At 39.2% G+C, this 16,006-nt stretch overlaps 1 protein-coding gene across 5 annotated transcripts in view; it reads left to right on the forward strand.

Annotated features, from left to right (window-relative positions):
* strbp (spermatid perinuclear RNA binding protein) overlaps positions 1-15,326 on the forward strand; it is a 247,529-nt gene extending 232,203 nt beyond the window's left edge. For 3 of the 5 annotated variants that reach the window (XM_059993948.1, XM_059993953.1, XM_059993949.1), the window contains 2 exons: positions 10,954-10,998; positions 14,867-15,325. In XM_059993948.1, coding sequence (XP_059849931.1) covers positions 10,954-10,998; positions 14,867-14,949 — 128 coding nt within the window. In that variant the 3' untranslated portion in view covers positions 14,950-15,325. Of the gene's footprint in view, positions 1-10,953; positions 10,999-14,866 lie in introns of all 5 variants that reach the window. The other 2 variants (XM_059993951.1, XM_059993952.1) reach the window with 2 other exon arrangements.
* The last annotated feature ends 680 nt before the right edge of the window (positions 15,327-16,006 follow it).

Here is a 16,006-nt window from a genome sequence, read left to right on the forward strand (position 1 = left end):
GTTGCTGCATAGGAATCGAAGAAAATTGTTATGGAGTGCTGTGTCAAGTGCTTTTAAGTTTCTGTAAAAAGGATTAGCTTGTGCTAATTTGTGCATGGATTCCTTGGACAGGGATTTACTAGTTTCAGTTATGCAATTAGGAGAGATACTAACTGGAAATCAGGCAATTGTCAGAGAAGGAAATAAAACTGAATTGGCTTGTGTCTCACGTGAATTATTTTCACACACTTTTCTGCAGCTGCACTGAGATTTAATTTTGGATTCAAATTTGTTTCAGATTACTTTGTTCGTGGGAATTTTCTTCAGAACCATGCCACAAGGTCTATCTTGTTAATCTTGTTTCAGAATGCCTTTTGAAATATTTGGCATCTGGAAGAAATTCAGTGTAGTACAGAGCAAGTATTTACTGTATATGAAATAAAAAGACGATACTAGAGACACAACAGCATACAAGAAAAAATTAATATTGTTTTCAGTTTACAATCTAATCTCAACTGAAGATGTTAGAACACATGCATAACGCTGAGGAACTCAGCATCTGTGGATTTATTTTATCTTGCTTCTTTTAAACTACTTAATTATAAATCATGTTTGATTACATTGAAATCCTTATTTTTATTTGTAAAGTTATAATTTCTAATTGCAGATTGCACATTTAACTTTTAGAACATAGAGCATTACAACGCAGTAAAGGCTCTTCGTCCCACAATGTTGCGCTGACCTTTTATTTAGAGATACAGGATGGTAACAAGCCATTCCATCCCATGAGCCTGCGACACCCATTTATACCCATGTAACCAATAATCTACTAACCAGTTCATCACTTGGAATTTTAACCTATTCTGTGATCAATCTAACCCTCCCCCTACTACACAGCCCTGTGTTTGTCTATCATCCATATGGCTATTTGAGAATTTCTTAAATGTCCCTAATGTATCTGCCACTATCACTACCCCTAGCAGGGCGATCCATGCACCCACCAGAAGAGCCCTTATAGACTTAATCTATACAACTTTCTTCTTTTTTGTTTTGGTTGCTTGGTTTATAGAGAATGATGGTAATGAATGTAATGAAATGATCTACTGAAGCTATCTTGCAAAGAGTTGCCACACTCCGGCAGCTCTCCTCATGTTTGCAGGGCTTAATGACTTGATGTGAATGTAGGAGGCATGATCAGTAAGATTGCAGATGACACAAGAATTGATGGTGTAATAGATAGTGAGGATAGTTGGATATAGTAATGATGAATGGAATTTAATTTGATAAATGTGTGGGGTGCATCTTGGGAGGGAAAATGGGACAGCAAACAAGGGGAGAGTGGTAGGGCCAGACTTGGTGGTACAACTCCATGGATCCCTCAAAGTGGCCACACAGGAAGATGGGATGGTAAAGAAGCACTATAGGATGTGTGCTTCATCAGCTGGGAAATAATATATAAGGATTGGGACATTACATGCCCCTTTAAGAAATAATGCTTAGGCATGGAGTATTGTCTAGTTATGGTCACTGTGCAATAGGGCTGGAGATTGTGCAGAGAAGATTCACCAGGATGTTGCCTGGATTTGAGTGTTTCAGTTATAATGAGAAATTAGATGGGCTGATGTAGGGCCAGAGCAGAGAAGACCAAGCGATGACCTGATAGATCTGTACAAGACTAAGGGAATATAGTTAGCATATGGTGATCCTGTGGAGTTTTTGTGAGGATCGTCGCCTTGTTGTGCCTGAGATCCCAAGAGAGTTGCCATTTGGAGCTTAGCTCCTGGTAGGGTTACCCATAATGGTAAGCTCAAGGGGGAGGTTCCAGGCAAAGAACAATCCAACCAAGAACTCAATGGAGGAGCTGGCAGAAGATGATGACACATCACAATGGCAATGAAGGCAGAGGAAGACTGCATCAGTGAAGAGTCCCAGGTCCTGTACTCTATGCCAATGGACCCTCACCCCAATCTGTCAAGGACTGTGTGGTAGCTGCTCGTGCATCAGCCTCCCCGTGTTAAACAAAGTAACACATAGGCATTCTTCGTTAAGGGAATGATATACATTGTACTTGCTCTTGTGATCTAGAGGTTCATCCGTGATCTAGAATGAAGCATAAAACTTGTTACTTACAGCTGCTTTTGTTAAATGTTACAAAAACGAAGAATGAACAAAGGAAAGACTAAAGAAAAAGGAATCATCATCATCTCATACTCAGACATGTACTCATCTCCTACTCACAAAATTCCACTGGTAACAATTAACCTATGGTATAGCCAGATTCAAGTAGTGTGACATCTGTTACAGAAAATCTAAGAAGAATACAGAAACAACTACCATAATTGCTGAAAAATTCACTGTACAATTACATGTATATAGGTGTATATAAAAATACAAGCAAGCATAGGAAAGGTAAATAGAAGAAAAGTAACAATTCTACACCCTAATCCAACAGGTAGCTAATTTTAAAGAAATCCCACAGTGGGGAAAGACAAGGGGGCATAAGATTAGAGGGAAGTAGAAGGTTTAAAAGGGGGTCTGAGTGAAACAGTTTTTCCACACAGATGGTAACTGGAGTCTGGCTGTTCTGCCAGAGGAGGTGGAGGAGTCAAATATTCCCACATCACCATGGTAGAGTACCGGTTAGCACACTCTATTACAGTTTGGGGCATCGGAGTTCCGAGTTCAATTCCAACATCCTCAGTAAGCAAGTTTATATGATAATTCCCAGGTGTACATGGGTTTCCTTCGGGTGCTCTGTTTTCCTCCTATGGTCTGAAGGTGTACTGGTTAGTAGTCACTGTAAATTGTCCCATGATTAGGCTAGAGTTAAACCGGTGGGTTGCTGGGTGACACAGCTCAAAGGGCTAGAAGTGCCTGTTCCATGCTGTTTCTCTCAATAAAATAAATAACATTTAAGAAACATCTAGACAAGTACTTGAGATACCAAGGCACAAAAGGCTATGTGCCTAAGTGGGCAAAGGAGAGGGAGATGAATTAAGACAGGTCCAACAGGAGGCATTGTTCTTTTCCTGCACTGTACAATTTTGTTGCCTAATTGATTTATCATTTAGTGAAACTCAAAACAGTTAAGCTCTGCAGTATTCATGGGTGCCCATTTATGTGAATAAACATTTTGACCAATTCTAGATTTGCTTTTTTATGATAAAGTTATTGAGAATGAAAAGGATATATATTTTTAATGTTTTCTTGATATCTGGCCATTACTTGCCAATGTTGATTGTTATCCTTAGCCCTGAATAGGAGGTGCTACATAGTCTTGTAGACCTTCAGGTAGCAATATTCCCACAATTGGTAGGGTTGTAACAGGAATTAGATCCAGTGATATTGAGGGATGTAGAGATGGTGTATTGACCAAGGGAATCTTCAGATGGTAGGGTTCATAACATCTGCTGCCTTGACCTTTCTGAAGATGGAGATTGCAGATCTGCTGTTAAATTAACCTTAGTGAGCAACAGCAGTGGGTTTTGTAATTCTTAGGATAGTGTAAACTTTAAGAGTTGGGAGACTGTTTGAATCTAAGCAAGCAGAGAGTTCTCTATCATGTAGCTTGTAGATGATGCACCACAAGATCTCCAGCCTCTCACCTTCTCTTTTAGCCTTAGGATACTTGTGATTGCAGTTGGAATTTTGGTCATTGGTAGCCTCCCAGGGAGTTTATGGTGGGGTTGAGGTGGGGTGCTCGTAACTGGTAATGTCATAAAATCTCAGATGTAGAAGCTTGAACTCTGGTTGCATTTGGCACTTTTGCTTGGATATTGCTTGCAGCACATTGAGCATATGTCTGTGCCTCACTATATATTGTGCAAGTGGAATTTTTTTTTAAATGTTAAAGATAACCTTTACTTGTCACATATACTGTACATCAAAACCTACAGTGAAATGCATCATTTACGTCAAATCAGATCAGCGAGGATTGTACTGCACAGCCCACAAGTGTCGTCACACTTCTTGTGCCAACGTAGCATGCCTTCAACATGCTAGCTCTAACCAGTATATCATGGAATGTGGGAGGAAACTGGAGCATCTGGAGGAACCCCACACAATCATAGAGAGAATGTACAAACTCCTCACAGACAGCGGAAGGAATTGAACTTTGATCTTACTGCTGGTGCTGTAAAGTAATTGTGCTAACTGCTGCACTATAACACCACTACTGTACCATGCCATGTGTAATTGAACATTATGAACTCATCAGTGAGCAACTTCTGACCTCATTATGGTAGGGACTTATTATAGAGTCATTGAGCAATACAGCGTGATTCAGGCCCTTCTGCCCATTTAGTCCATGCCAACCATGGTGCCCACCCAGGTGGTCACAACTTCCTACATTCGGCCCATATCCCTTCAAGCCCTGTCCCTCCATGTACAGTACCTGTCGAAGTGCTTCATAAATGGTACTGTCATACCTGCTTCAGCCAGTTTCTCTGTCAGCTCACTCATGGAAGAAGTTACTCCTTGGGTCCCTTTTAAATCTGTGCCTTCTTACTTTAAATTCATGTCCCCTATACTTTTAGACTCCCCTACCTTTTGGGGGAAAAAACTATTACTGTACACCTCATCTATGCCACTCATAATTTTATACATTCTGAAACTTCAACCCTCATATTCCTGTATTCTAAGAGATAAAACCTAGGCTGGCCAATCTCTCCCTAAAACTCAGACCCTCAAGGCCTGGCAACACCACCATAAATCTTCTGCTCTCTTTTCAGTTTAACCACATCTTTCCAATAATAGGGTGACCATGACTGTTCACAGAGCTCCAAGTACAGCCTCACATCCATCCCACAACATAAGGGAGTAAAAATCGTTGCATTATGACTTTGTCGTAATGTACAGACATGTGAATTTAAAAGTCTAATGGCTTGTTCTGTCATCCTGGCTTTAATGATGTGGTACCATTTGCCAGACGGAAGCTGCTGAAGCAGTTTATGGTTGGGGTGACAGGTGTCCCTGAAGATCTTCCATGCTTCCTTTCTGCACCTGCTGCTATAAATGTCCCCAATGGGGGAGAAGTTCGTGTCCACAGATATGCTAGGCTGTACATAGCACTAGCAATCAAGGTTGGTGCACTTCCCATACCAGGTGGTGATACAGCTAGTCAGTATGCTGTAGAAGGTCTTGAGGATTTGGGAGTCCATGCCGAACTTCATGAGTCACCTGAGGTGGAAGAGATGCTGTTGTGCTCTTTTTTGCCACCACAGCCAGTGTGTGCAGTCCAGGTGAGATCTTCGTTGATGTATATACCGAGGAACCTGAAACTACTCACTCTGTCAACTGCTGAATCTATACCTCTTGTAATCCACGATCAGCTCTTTTGTTTTTGGACATTGAAGGAGAGGTTGTTATCTTGGCACCACTGTGTCAGGGTTTCAACCTCTCCTCTATGGTTGTCTTATCACCGCTAGAAATAAGCCAATTAAACTCATGTCATCTGCAGATTTGATCAGCAGATTGGAACTGTGTGTGGCAGCATAGTCGTGGGTGTAAAAGGAGTAGAAAAAGGGACTCAGAACACAACCCTGGGGGCACCTGTGTTGAGGGTCAGAGGGGCAGAGGTGAGAGAGTCCATCCTTACCACCTGTTGGCGATCCGATAGGAAGTTTAGGTGCCAGCTGCACAAAGTGGGGTGCAAGCCAAGATCTCTGAGCTTCCTGTCAAGTCTAGAGATAACTATGGTGTTGAATGCTGAACTGTGGTGCAGGAACAGCATTCTAACATATGTTTCCCTTTTCTCCAGGTGTGTAAGGACAGTATGTAGTGCTGTGGCTGTGGCATCTTCAGTAGGCCAGTTCCGTTGGTAGGTGAATTGTAAGGGATCCAGCTTGGGCAGTAGCATGCTACAGTCGTAGTCTTTAACCAGTCTCTCAAAGCATTTGCTTATAATTGAGGTGAGTGCGACAGGGAGCCAATTGTTCGGGCATGCTACCTTGGTTTTTTCCGCTACAGGGACAATGATGGACAATTTGAAACAGGAGGGCACTGCAGATGGGGAGAAAGAGAGATTAAAAATGTCGGTAAACACGCCAAACAGCTGTTCAGCACACACTTTTGAGGATGCGCCCTGGGATGCCATCCAGCCACGTTGTCTTGCGGCTGTTGATACATTAGAACGTTAAACATACCTCAGCCTTGGAGATGACCACGGTGCAGGTCTTGTCGGCAGCTCTCCTTGGGGGTTCAGTCCTATCAACCTCGAATTGAGTGTAACAAACATTCAGCTCATCCAGGAGAGAGGTGGCAATGCTGGCTGTACTGCTGCGTTTCCTCTTGAAGTCTGTGATGGTGTGCAGTCCTTGCCATAAGCTGCATGTGTCATTGTCGCAGAGTTGTGATTGGATTTTGTCCCTGTGTTGCTGTTTTGCCACCTTGATGGCTGTATGTAAATCATAGTGTTATCTCTTGAGCTCCTGCTGGTCTCCAGAGGCAAAGGCTTTAACCTTTGCACTGAGAGCAACACATTGAACTATTTATCCAAGATTTGGGTAGACCCTAACTGATTTTTGGAGAATAATGTCTTTGATGCACTTCCAAATGAAGCTTGTGACCACCTCCATGTATTCGGGAGATGTTCTCAGCTTGAAGTACCTCCCAGGTGATGGTATCAAAGCAGTCTTGTAATATTGAGTCTGATTGGTTGGACCAGCAATGGATGGTTTTCACTATGGCTGCTTCCTGTTTCAGTTTTTGCCTGTAGGCAGACAGGAGCAAGATGGAGGAATGGTCAGACTTTCCAATCAAAGGGGAGAGAAGTATTTTGTAGGCATTGTGGAAGGGAGAGTAGCAGTGGTTGAGTATGCTCCCTCTCCGTGTGCTCACCTCAATGCGTTGGCAGAACTTTGGGTAAGCTCTAGCCAGCGATGCTTGGTTAAAGTCTCCAGCAATGATGAAAGCAGGCTCTGGGTGTGTGATTTTGTGGATATTGATGTTCAGAGTTCATTGAGAGCCAGGTTGATATCAGCCTGTGGTGGGATGTATGGGACTGTAATATTAACAGATGTGAACTTTCTAGGCAGCCAGAAAGGTCAACATAGCAGCATAAGGTATTCTAGATCTGGAGAGCAAAAGAATTTGAAGTTGTGCGCTGTGATGCAGACTGTTAATATACTCTCCACCAAACATATATAGAAGTTTGTCAAAGTTTTAGATGTCATACTGAATCTTCACAAATTTCCATGGAAGTAGAGGCGCTGCCCTGCTTCTTCGTAATTTCACCTACGAGCTGGGCCCAGGACAGGTCCTCTGAAATGATAACTCCAAAGCTTCTAATCTTCTGATCTTCCAATGAGGACTGGCTCATGGACCTCTGGTTTCCTTCTCCTAAAGTCAATAATTAGCTCTTTGAAATGTTACAACTGAACCCACATCCGCCACTTCCATTGGCAGCTCATTCCACACTCACATCACATACGAGTGAAGAAGTTCCCCAGCAGGTTCCCCTTAAATATATCATCTTTCATCTTTTACCCTATTCCTTTCAACACAAGAGATTTTGCAGATGCTGGAAATCCAGAGTAACACACAGAAAATGTTGCAGGAACTCAACAGGTCAGACAGCATCTATGAAAAGGGATAAACAGTTGACACTTCAGGCTTCATCAGCTCCTGTAGATTACCTATACTTATGACTTCCAGTTCTAGTGTCAACCAACCTAAGCAGAAAAAGCCTATGTTCATTTACCCTATCCATTATAAATTTGTATACCTCAATAAGATCTCTCCTTATTCTCCTGCACTCTAGGGATTAGAGTCCTAGCCTATTCAACCTTTTAACTCTCTTGAGCATTTGTATTAGGTTTCCAGCTTTTTTGATTTTCAGTTATGGACTAATTAGCTGATTGGATTCATTCTACTTTTTATGAACAGTAGATATGTAAAACAAGGTTCCATTATTGGATAATCCATTTGCATTATACTCTGCTCACAGTGGTTCAAAGGATGAATTGAAATGGTTGAAGACTAGTTCCTGTGATCATGGCAGTCTCAGGAGAGAGCAAAAATAGATCAGCGATTCAGCACTTAGCTAAAGATAATTGTGAATGCTTCAGTGCTGTCATACTGATTTTATACCTCGAGGCATGAAGTAAAGAAGCAACAAAAAAAAATATTCTTTATAGACCATCTTTCACAGACTCAGTACATCTCAGCCAACAGTGGCACAGGAAGTAGAACCACCACTGCTTTTTCAATTTACACATTGCTATCGCTGTGTGGGTTTCCCAGGTTGCACTGGTTTTCTCCCACATCTCAAACACGTGTTGGTTGGTAGGTTAATTGGTAAATCAAACTGGTTATAGTATTGTCTCTTGTACCAAGGTACAGTGAAAGTCTTTATCTTGCATGCCATTCGTACACATCATTTCATCAAGTCAGTACATTATGGTAATACAACAGAGAAGTCAAAGAATATTTATTATTTAAATGTTATCTTGAAGTTCATTTTCTTGCAGACATTTACAGGAAAATAAAGAAATACAATAGAAATTTCTGAAAAAAAGTTATATATAAAGACTGTCAAACAACCAATATGCAAAAGAAGACAAATTGTGCAAATAAAAAATGAAAAGAATTGAGAACATACGTTGTAGAATTCTTGAGAGTGAGTTTGTAGGTGTGGAATCAATTCAGTGTTGTGGTGATTGAATTTATTTAGTCTGGTTCAGGGGCTTGATGGTTCTAGGGTAATAACTGTACCTGAACCTAATGGCTTTTGTATCTCCTACCTAATGGCAGTAGTGAGAAGAGAGCATGGCCTGGATGGTGGGGTTCCTTGATGATGGATGCTGTTTTCTTGTGGCAGTGCTCCTTATAAATATGCTCAGTGGTTGCGAGAGTTTTTGACTGTGATTCTTTGGACATAATCCATCAATTCCTGTAGCCTTTTCTGATTCTGGGCATTGATGTTTCAGTACCAAGCCATGATGCAACCAGCCAGGTTACTCTCCATTTTATATCTATAGAAGTTTGAATCGTTGTCTGATCAGGGACAGTCAGCATGGCTTTATGAAGGGCAGATCGTGTCTAACAAGCTTGATAGAGTTCTTTGAGGAGGTGACCAGGCATATAGATGAGGGTAGTGCAGTGGATGTGATCTACATGGATTTTAGTAAGGCATTTGACAAGGTTCCATACGGTAGGCTTATTCAGAAAGTCAGAAGGCATGGGATCCAGGGAAGTTTGGCCAAGTGGATTCAGAATTGGCTTGCTTGCAGAAGGAGGGTTGTGACTAATGATTTCCCACATGGATCAATTCTGGGACCTCTACTGTTTGTGATTTTTATAAATGACCTGGATGTGGGGGTAGAAGGATGGGTTGGCGAGTTTGCAGATAACACAAAGGTTGGTGGTGTTGTGGATAGTGTAGAGGATTGTTGAAGATTGCAGAGAGACATTGATAGAATGTACAAGTAGGCTGAGAAGTGGCAGATGAAGTTCAACCTGGAGAAGTATGAGGTGGTACACTTTGGAAGGACAAACTCCCAAGGCAGAGTACAAAGTAAATGGCAGGATACTTGGTAGTGTGGAGGAGCAGAGGGATCTGGGGGTACATGTCCATAGTTGCCTATGAAAGTTGCCTCACAGGTTGATAGGGTAGTTAAGAAAGCTTTTGGGGTTTTAACTTTCATAAGTCGAGGGATAGAGTTTAAGAGTCGCGAGGTAATGATGCAGCCCTATAAAACTCTGGTTAGCCACACTTGGAGTACTGTGTCCAGTTCTGGTCGCCTCACTATAGGAAAGATGTGGAAGCATTGGAAAGGGTACAGAGGAGATTTACCAGGATGCTGCCTGGTTTAGAAAGTATGTATTATGATCAGAGATTAAGGGAGCTAGGGCTTTACTCTTTGGAGAGAAGGAGGATGACAGGAGACATGATAGAGGTATATAAGATATTAAGAGGAATAGATAGAGTGGACAGCTAGCACCTCTTCCCCAGGGCACCACTGCTCAATACAAGAGGACATGGCTTTAAGGTAAGGGGGTGGGAAGTTCAAGGGGGATATTAGAGGAAGGTTTTTTTCACTCAAAGAGTGGTTGGAGTGTGGAATGCACTGCCTGAGTCAGTGGTGGAGGCAGATACACTAGTGAAATGTAAGAGACTACTAGACAGGTATATGGAGGAATTTAAGGTGGGGGATATATAGGAGGCAGAGTTTAAGGGTCAGCACAACATTGTGGTTCAAAGGGCCTGTACTGTGCTGTACAGTATTGTAATGGGTGATTGATAGTTAGTGCTAGTGGGCCAAAGGCATGTTTCTGTACTCTATATCCCTCTGCGACTCTGTTATCTCAAAATATTTAGTAACCAACCTAAAAATTTATGTTAAATAAATGGGATGTTTGGAGGAGATCTGAGGAATATACTACCTGAGGAGGTGGTGAAGGCAAATACTCTTACTGCATTCAAGGAGCATCCAGGCATGTACTTGAATTGCTGGGGTATGGATGTTATGCAGGTAAACGTGATTGATGTAGATAGAAACATAGAAAAACATACAGCACAATAATCGGTGTCTTGACCTCCACAGCCATCTGTGGCAATGGATTCCACAGATTCACTACCTTCTGGCTAAAGAAATTCCTCCTCACCTCTGTTCTAAATGGACATTATTCTGAGGATGTCTCGACTGGTCCGAGCCTCACCTTTGATAGGAAACATCCTCTGCACATCCACTCTTATCCAGACCTTTCAATACTTGATAAGTTTCAATGAAATCCACCCCCCCCCCCCCATTCTTCTAAACTCCAGTAAGTACAGGTGCAGAGCCATCAAATGCTTCTCAAAGGTAACCCTTTCATTCCTGGAAGCATTCTCATGAACCTCTTCTGGACCCTTTACAATACCAGCACATCTTTTCTTAGACAAGAGACCTAAAACTGTTCACAGTATTTCCAAGTTCTTGCAATCGTTCTGCAGAGTTATATTTTGAAAAATTGACATTGGCCTTTTATGTTTAGGTTATGGTGCACCATATGGATACAGTGCTGCTGCCCCGGCTTATGGTATGTATGCTATCATATTTGACTGTGAACTGTAATATCATTTGCTTAGTGCCTTAATCTTGAACATGTATATCTCTGCTTAACATAGAGATATAGATGTATATGTGAACATTGGCAACCCTTTGAGTACTGTTTGCCCTTTTCCTACTTCATCTTTTCTGTGGATAATCAAACCTCAAATGCAGAAATATTTCAAGTTTCCTATCCTTCCCTATCCTTTTTAATATTTTTCTAGGGTTGTAACATTGAGCACATAAATTATTATATGAATTCAGTCATTTAATACTTTTGTTCCAAAATATATTGCAGTCTATTACCTAACGTACTCTGGGTTCAGTGTTACATGGAATTAAAACACAAAGTTGTTTTAGTTTTTAAATAATGACTAATTAATTTTGATTTGCATGCTCTTAAAAAAAAATTCCAGTTGACATTTATAGAACACAGTAGAAGAAATCAGCATTATCTTGTAGTTCTTCTCATGATTGAAGACTCACTTGCTAAAGTGTTGCCCAAATGTAATGGGAGTAATTGTGAATTTGCTTATCCCCTTCCATACCCAGATATATATTTTATTAAATGTAATCCCAGTGCTTCTGGCCATTAGATACTCTATTCAAAGCATTCTGCACTGCCAGAAAGTGACAAAAAGAGAGAATTCACTACTGCAATTACTCTTTTTCATGTGGTTTTAAGCAGATCTAATTTAAAAGTTGCCAATGTAAAATGACCCTGAATAGATACAGTATAAACAACTGAATCTTTAATTCTGATAATACTGAATAATATTCCAAATTCATATCTGTTTAAATGGAAGTTATTGTGACAGAAGATTGAAGATGATTTTGAAACATTAGGAGTCACATTAAAATGGTGCATCTTTCAAATACACTGTGAGTTGCAGAAATTTAGCTTTAGAATTTAAATAAACCCTCAGGTTTAATTAATTAGTAACAGGACAACTGGAACATCAATACATTTCTGCCCATCTGATAGTTGACTCCTAGCAGTTTGTCTATTCATGACAACTGATTTGCTTGATAAAATAGGTGATTGTAAAAATGTCTTATCCCATTAATTTTGCCTAAAACTGAAATGAATGTATCCCTACCCTGTCAGTTTTATTGCATTATGTCAAATTTTCTTTGCAGGCTTTCAAAATTTACCTGATTGTTATTAGTTTTAACTGAGATAAGGCTAAAATGAGCGAACTTAAATGATTTAAATCCGACAGTGTAAAAGCATTGAAACCAAATATCCCCATTAGTATATTCTCACCTAGTGAATCAAAATCTTAGAAATTCCTTTAACTTATGTTTTCCTGGTACATGCAAAGAAAACCAGCCTGAATTTGAAATTTAACAATTACAGTGGATTCTGGTTAATAGGGATGCACCGGAACCAGTACATTTTAGCCCAGTTAGCTGAAGTTTCATGGAAATAGTTAAATAGACAAGCTACCATTTAACTGAGTAACAAATTATGTATTTAAACAAAATATAGAACAAATTAGAACACTACCGATACTACTACAGTACACTAAAATGGTGTATTACTTCTTAATAGTTATTGATGGAGGGATTCATCCAGTGTATGTTGTCACTTTCTTTTGATTGATGGTAAATGAACAAAATCAATGCAGATTCCTAGTGTATATAATAGGCAAATAGGCAATGCTTTCAACGATTGCATCCTCCAAGTCTTCATTTTGATTGTAGCATTTCTAGATAATTGTTGATACCTTCAAGTTCGATGTAGTATCTAACTTGTTGAAGAAGTGAAATTGTTTCATTTTCACTCCCAGCCATTTATGGCATCTCCAAGCCTGAATGTTTGAAACCGCAGTGAGCAAAACAGTTCCAATTTGTCTTGCTGCTTATTTCTCACTATCAGTGACAAATATCACTGCTTTTCAAACACAAGTACATGCAATTGACACTATTTAGAATTGGTTTGCTCAAAGCATGGTGCAGTGTCTAATGTCCACACAAATGCACGAGACTGACACTAGTTTGAAACTCCTAGCCAATAGTCTCCTGTCCCAGTTAAAACATCATCAAGTCCTAAATAAAGGAAGAGAATCCCTGCTATTTTCTCAATTAGTTTTTGTTCTTTAAGAGCCGTCCTAAATAAGCAGCTGACTCGATTAACCAATAGCCCAATTAACCAAAATCCACTGGTATTTTTAAAGTACTCTTTCAATGACCAGCTAAACTTTAAAAGATAAAGAGCTAGTTCTAATAAGAATATGCAGTACATTAACCTGAGCTAATATCAAGCAACCTTAGACCGTACATACATTTATTTTCTATTATAACTCATACTTATTTCTAAAAGATAGTACATTACTGGCAAATTTCCTTAACTTACTAAAATAAGCTTGTTTTAATCACAGAAACTTGCACCATGCTGTTGCTTTGAATGAGTCTTATGTGCAAATGGTGACAAGCAAATGCAAGGTTTATTTGGAGCCGAGACTGCACATAGGAGCAGTTTAAGTATCATTTCAGTTCCAAATATAAATCTGCAAAGTTTGCTGTTACAGTCACAGTTGGCATGTTTGAAATATCCCACCTGATATGTTCCTAAAATCATTCATGAACACTAAATTCAGTGTGCAACAACATTCACCTGGGTCAAAATTAGTATTTTCCACAACAAAGAAATCATTGTCATCATTTCTCACATAAAGACTCCGTATTTCTGTAGTGTCTAGATATGATGCAAAAGAATATTGGACACGGCTGTTTCCTTGGCTGTAGGTTCAAAGTGTCTTAATGCCTTTGTCAGCTGTTGCATGTTGGGAAATTGCACTTCAGTCACCTGGTGCTGTTAAAACACCTACTGTTGCTGCTTTGTGATTTCTAATGAAGATTAAAATTGAGAATAAGAAATCTGTCTGGATTATATAGAGGCCACAAGAACTTAGTATTCAAACATTAATTAACAACCCATAGATCTTTCCAGATATGCTGTTCAAATGAACTGCTAAATAATTTTTTTCCTGTGAATGGCATAAAATGTGAACCTGTCTTTCTGAAGGATAGAAAGCAGATGCTGTGAAGTCTTTACTGAATATCAATTGACGCAAAGCTGTGGTAGCATCTGTTTGTTGTCGACATCAGGCAAGCACATGGCTCAAAATTATAACTTCCTGCAAACAGGTTGATCAAGACATTTGGGTGTAACAATTAACACCCAAGACTACCACAAATTGTGCACATTGAAATTATTTACTTTAAATCTTTTCCTTGTTCCCTGCACCAACCATTATTGATCAAAAATCGGACATTATATTTCATTAACATACAGATATTGTTTTGAGGCATGAGTATTTAATAGACAACTTTGAATTAGGAGTTGTGGCAGGGTGGCATGGGGGTTCAGTGGGTAGTGTTGAAACAGTTTTGCCAGTGTAGTAAATATGGATTAAATAGATGCCTCGATTATATTACCTGTGCAAAATTGATCTATACTAATTATTTTCTTTTAATCTTTAATGTAGGTTTCTTCCCTCCTTTAATGATGCTAATTCCACTATGCCCAGTTCTATCCCTAATAATTTATTCTGTAAATAAAATGAAGTGTATGTTCGACACATAAAGTATCACCTTAATTTGTAGTACGTAAGTCACAGGATTGTTTCCACTATTTACATCTTAACACAAAATATATGGGGCCGATGTGAATAAAAATGGAAGTTTCTCACATGCTTGATTAAGATTATTGCAGATGATACATGTAAAGAAAAATAAATAAATTGAATGGCCAATCTGCAAAGATCTATGGTAACAGAACCTTATATTCTTAAGTCAATTTAATGGACCATTAAACTTATTTGGGGTCCTTTCGTTTCTTCTCTCTATAGGTTTGCCAGGCAAGAGAATGCTTCTGTTCCCTGTTATGAAAATTCCAACATATCCTGTTCCCCTTTACTCCTTTTTCAGCTAATTACTGTATTAGAAGCATAATAATAGCAAAAACAGAAAGCAAACATTAGGAGGAAAAAAAGTTGCTTTTTTTTAATTAAATTTCTTTTGAAAATGCTGTATGAAGCAAATTATTTGTAAAATAATTTTCCTATCTTTTTGATTTTAACAAAAAGGCTTAGTTCATTAAAACTTGAAAATGTACTGTGAAATGTTACCTCATTCTCAGAATTTAACTTAATCCAGCCTCTGTGGTAGAAAGTAATAAAATTTTAAAAAAAACCTCACCAACATTTAATTGAAGTATCATAGCTTCTGAAGAATTTTATGGAAGCTTATTTGTGAAGGATGTATAGATTATAGATCTTTGTTCACAAATAAACATTTTCTGTTTCAGAATCAGCCAGCGTATTGCTTGTTTTATAAATCTCTCTTATGTAGTAAAGCCTTAACCCAGTATTGTGCATATGCTCTGTACTGGCCATCATTTGTGTAATAAATGTTACATTCCTTATGCAAATTTTGTAGTCTGAATTAAGTTTTCAAAAATTTGATTTGGTTGTTGTGAAAGTTAGGCCAAATGAATTATAATGTTTTATACAAATGATGGAAGCTGCAAATGAGCTAATATGCCTACAGCTTTCTTAAGATATTGGTATAAAGCATGTGTGCTAAAATTGGCTTAAGGCTTCCTTGCCTCCATAATCTCATATATTTGGTTCTTGTGGCCTTTTTTTTTGTAAGTTACCTGAGATGCACCTTAACTCTCCATGACTTGCTTCTAGGTAGACAGGTCTTTTTTAATTAATGAACTGCATTACAAAATAAACCACAAAAAATCTTTGCTATGGATCTTTTTCCCACTGCACTAAACGAAGAATCTAAAGCAGCAACAAGGTCCCCCATGGATACTCGCTACTTAATTGTCCCAATTCTTGTTGAGTGCTGCTATTTTTTTTAAAAAGTGACACGTTTCACCCACGGGCCATCATCCTTTCATTATTGTCAAGCCTAACAGAAATTCAGATGCTTGTGTTTATATATAAGTGTTAACCAACATTTATTACCCCCAACATCCT

This window comes from Hypanus sabinus, chromosome 18 (assembly GCF_030144855.1).
Source record: "Hypanus sabinus isolate sHypSab1 chromosome 18, sHypSab1.hap1, whole genome shotgun sequence".
In the NCBI taxonomy this organism is placed as follows: domain Eukaryota; kingdom Metazoa; phylum Chordata; class Chondrichthyes; order Myliobatiformes; family Dasyatidae; genus Hypanus; species Hypanus sabinus.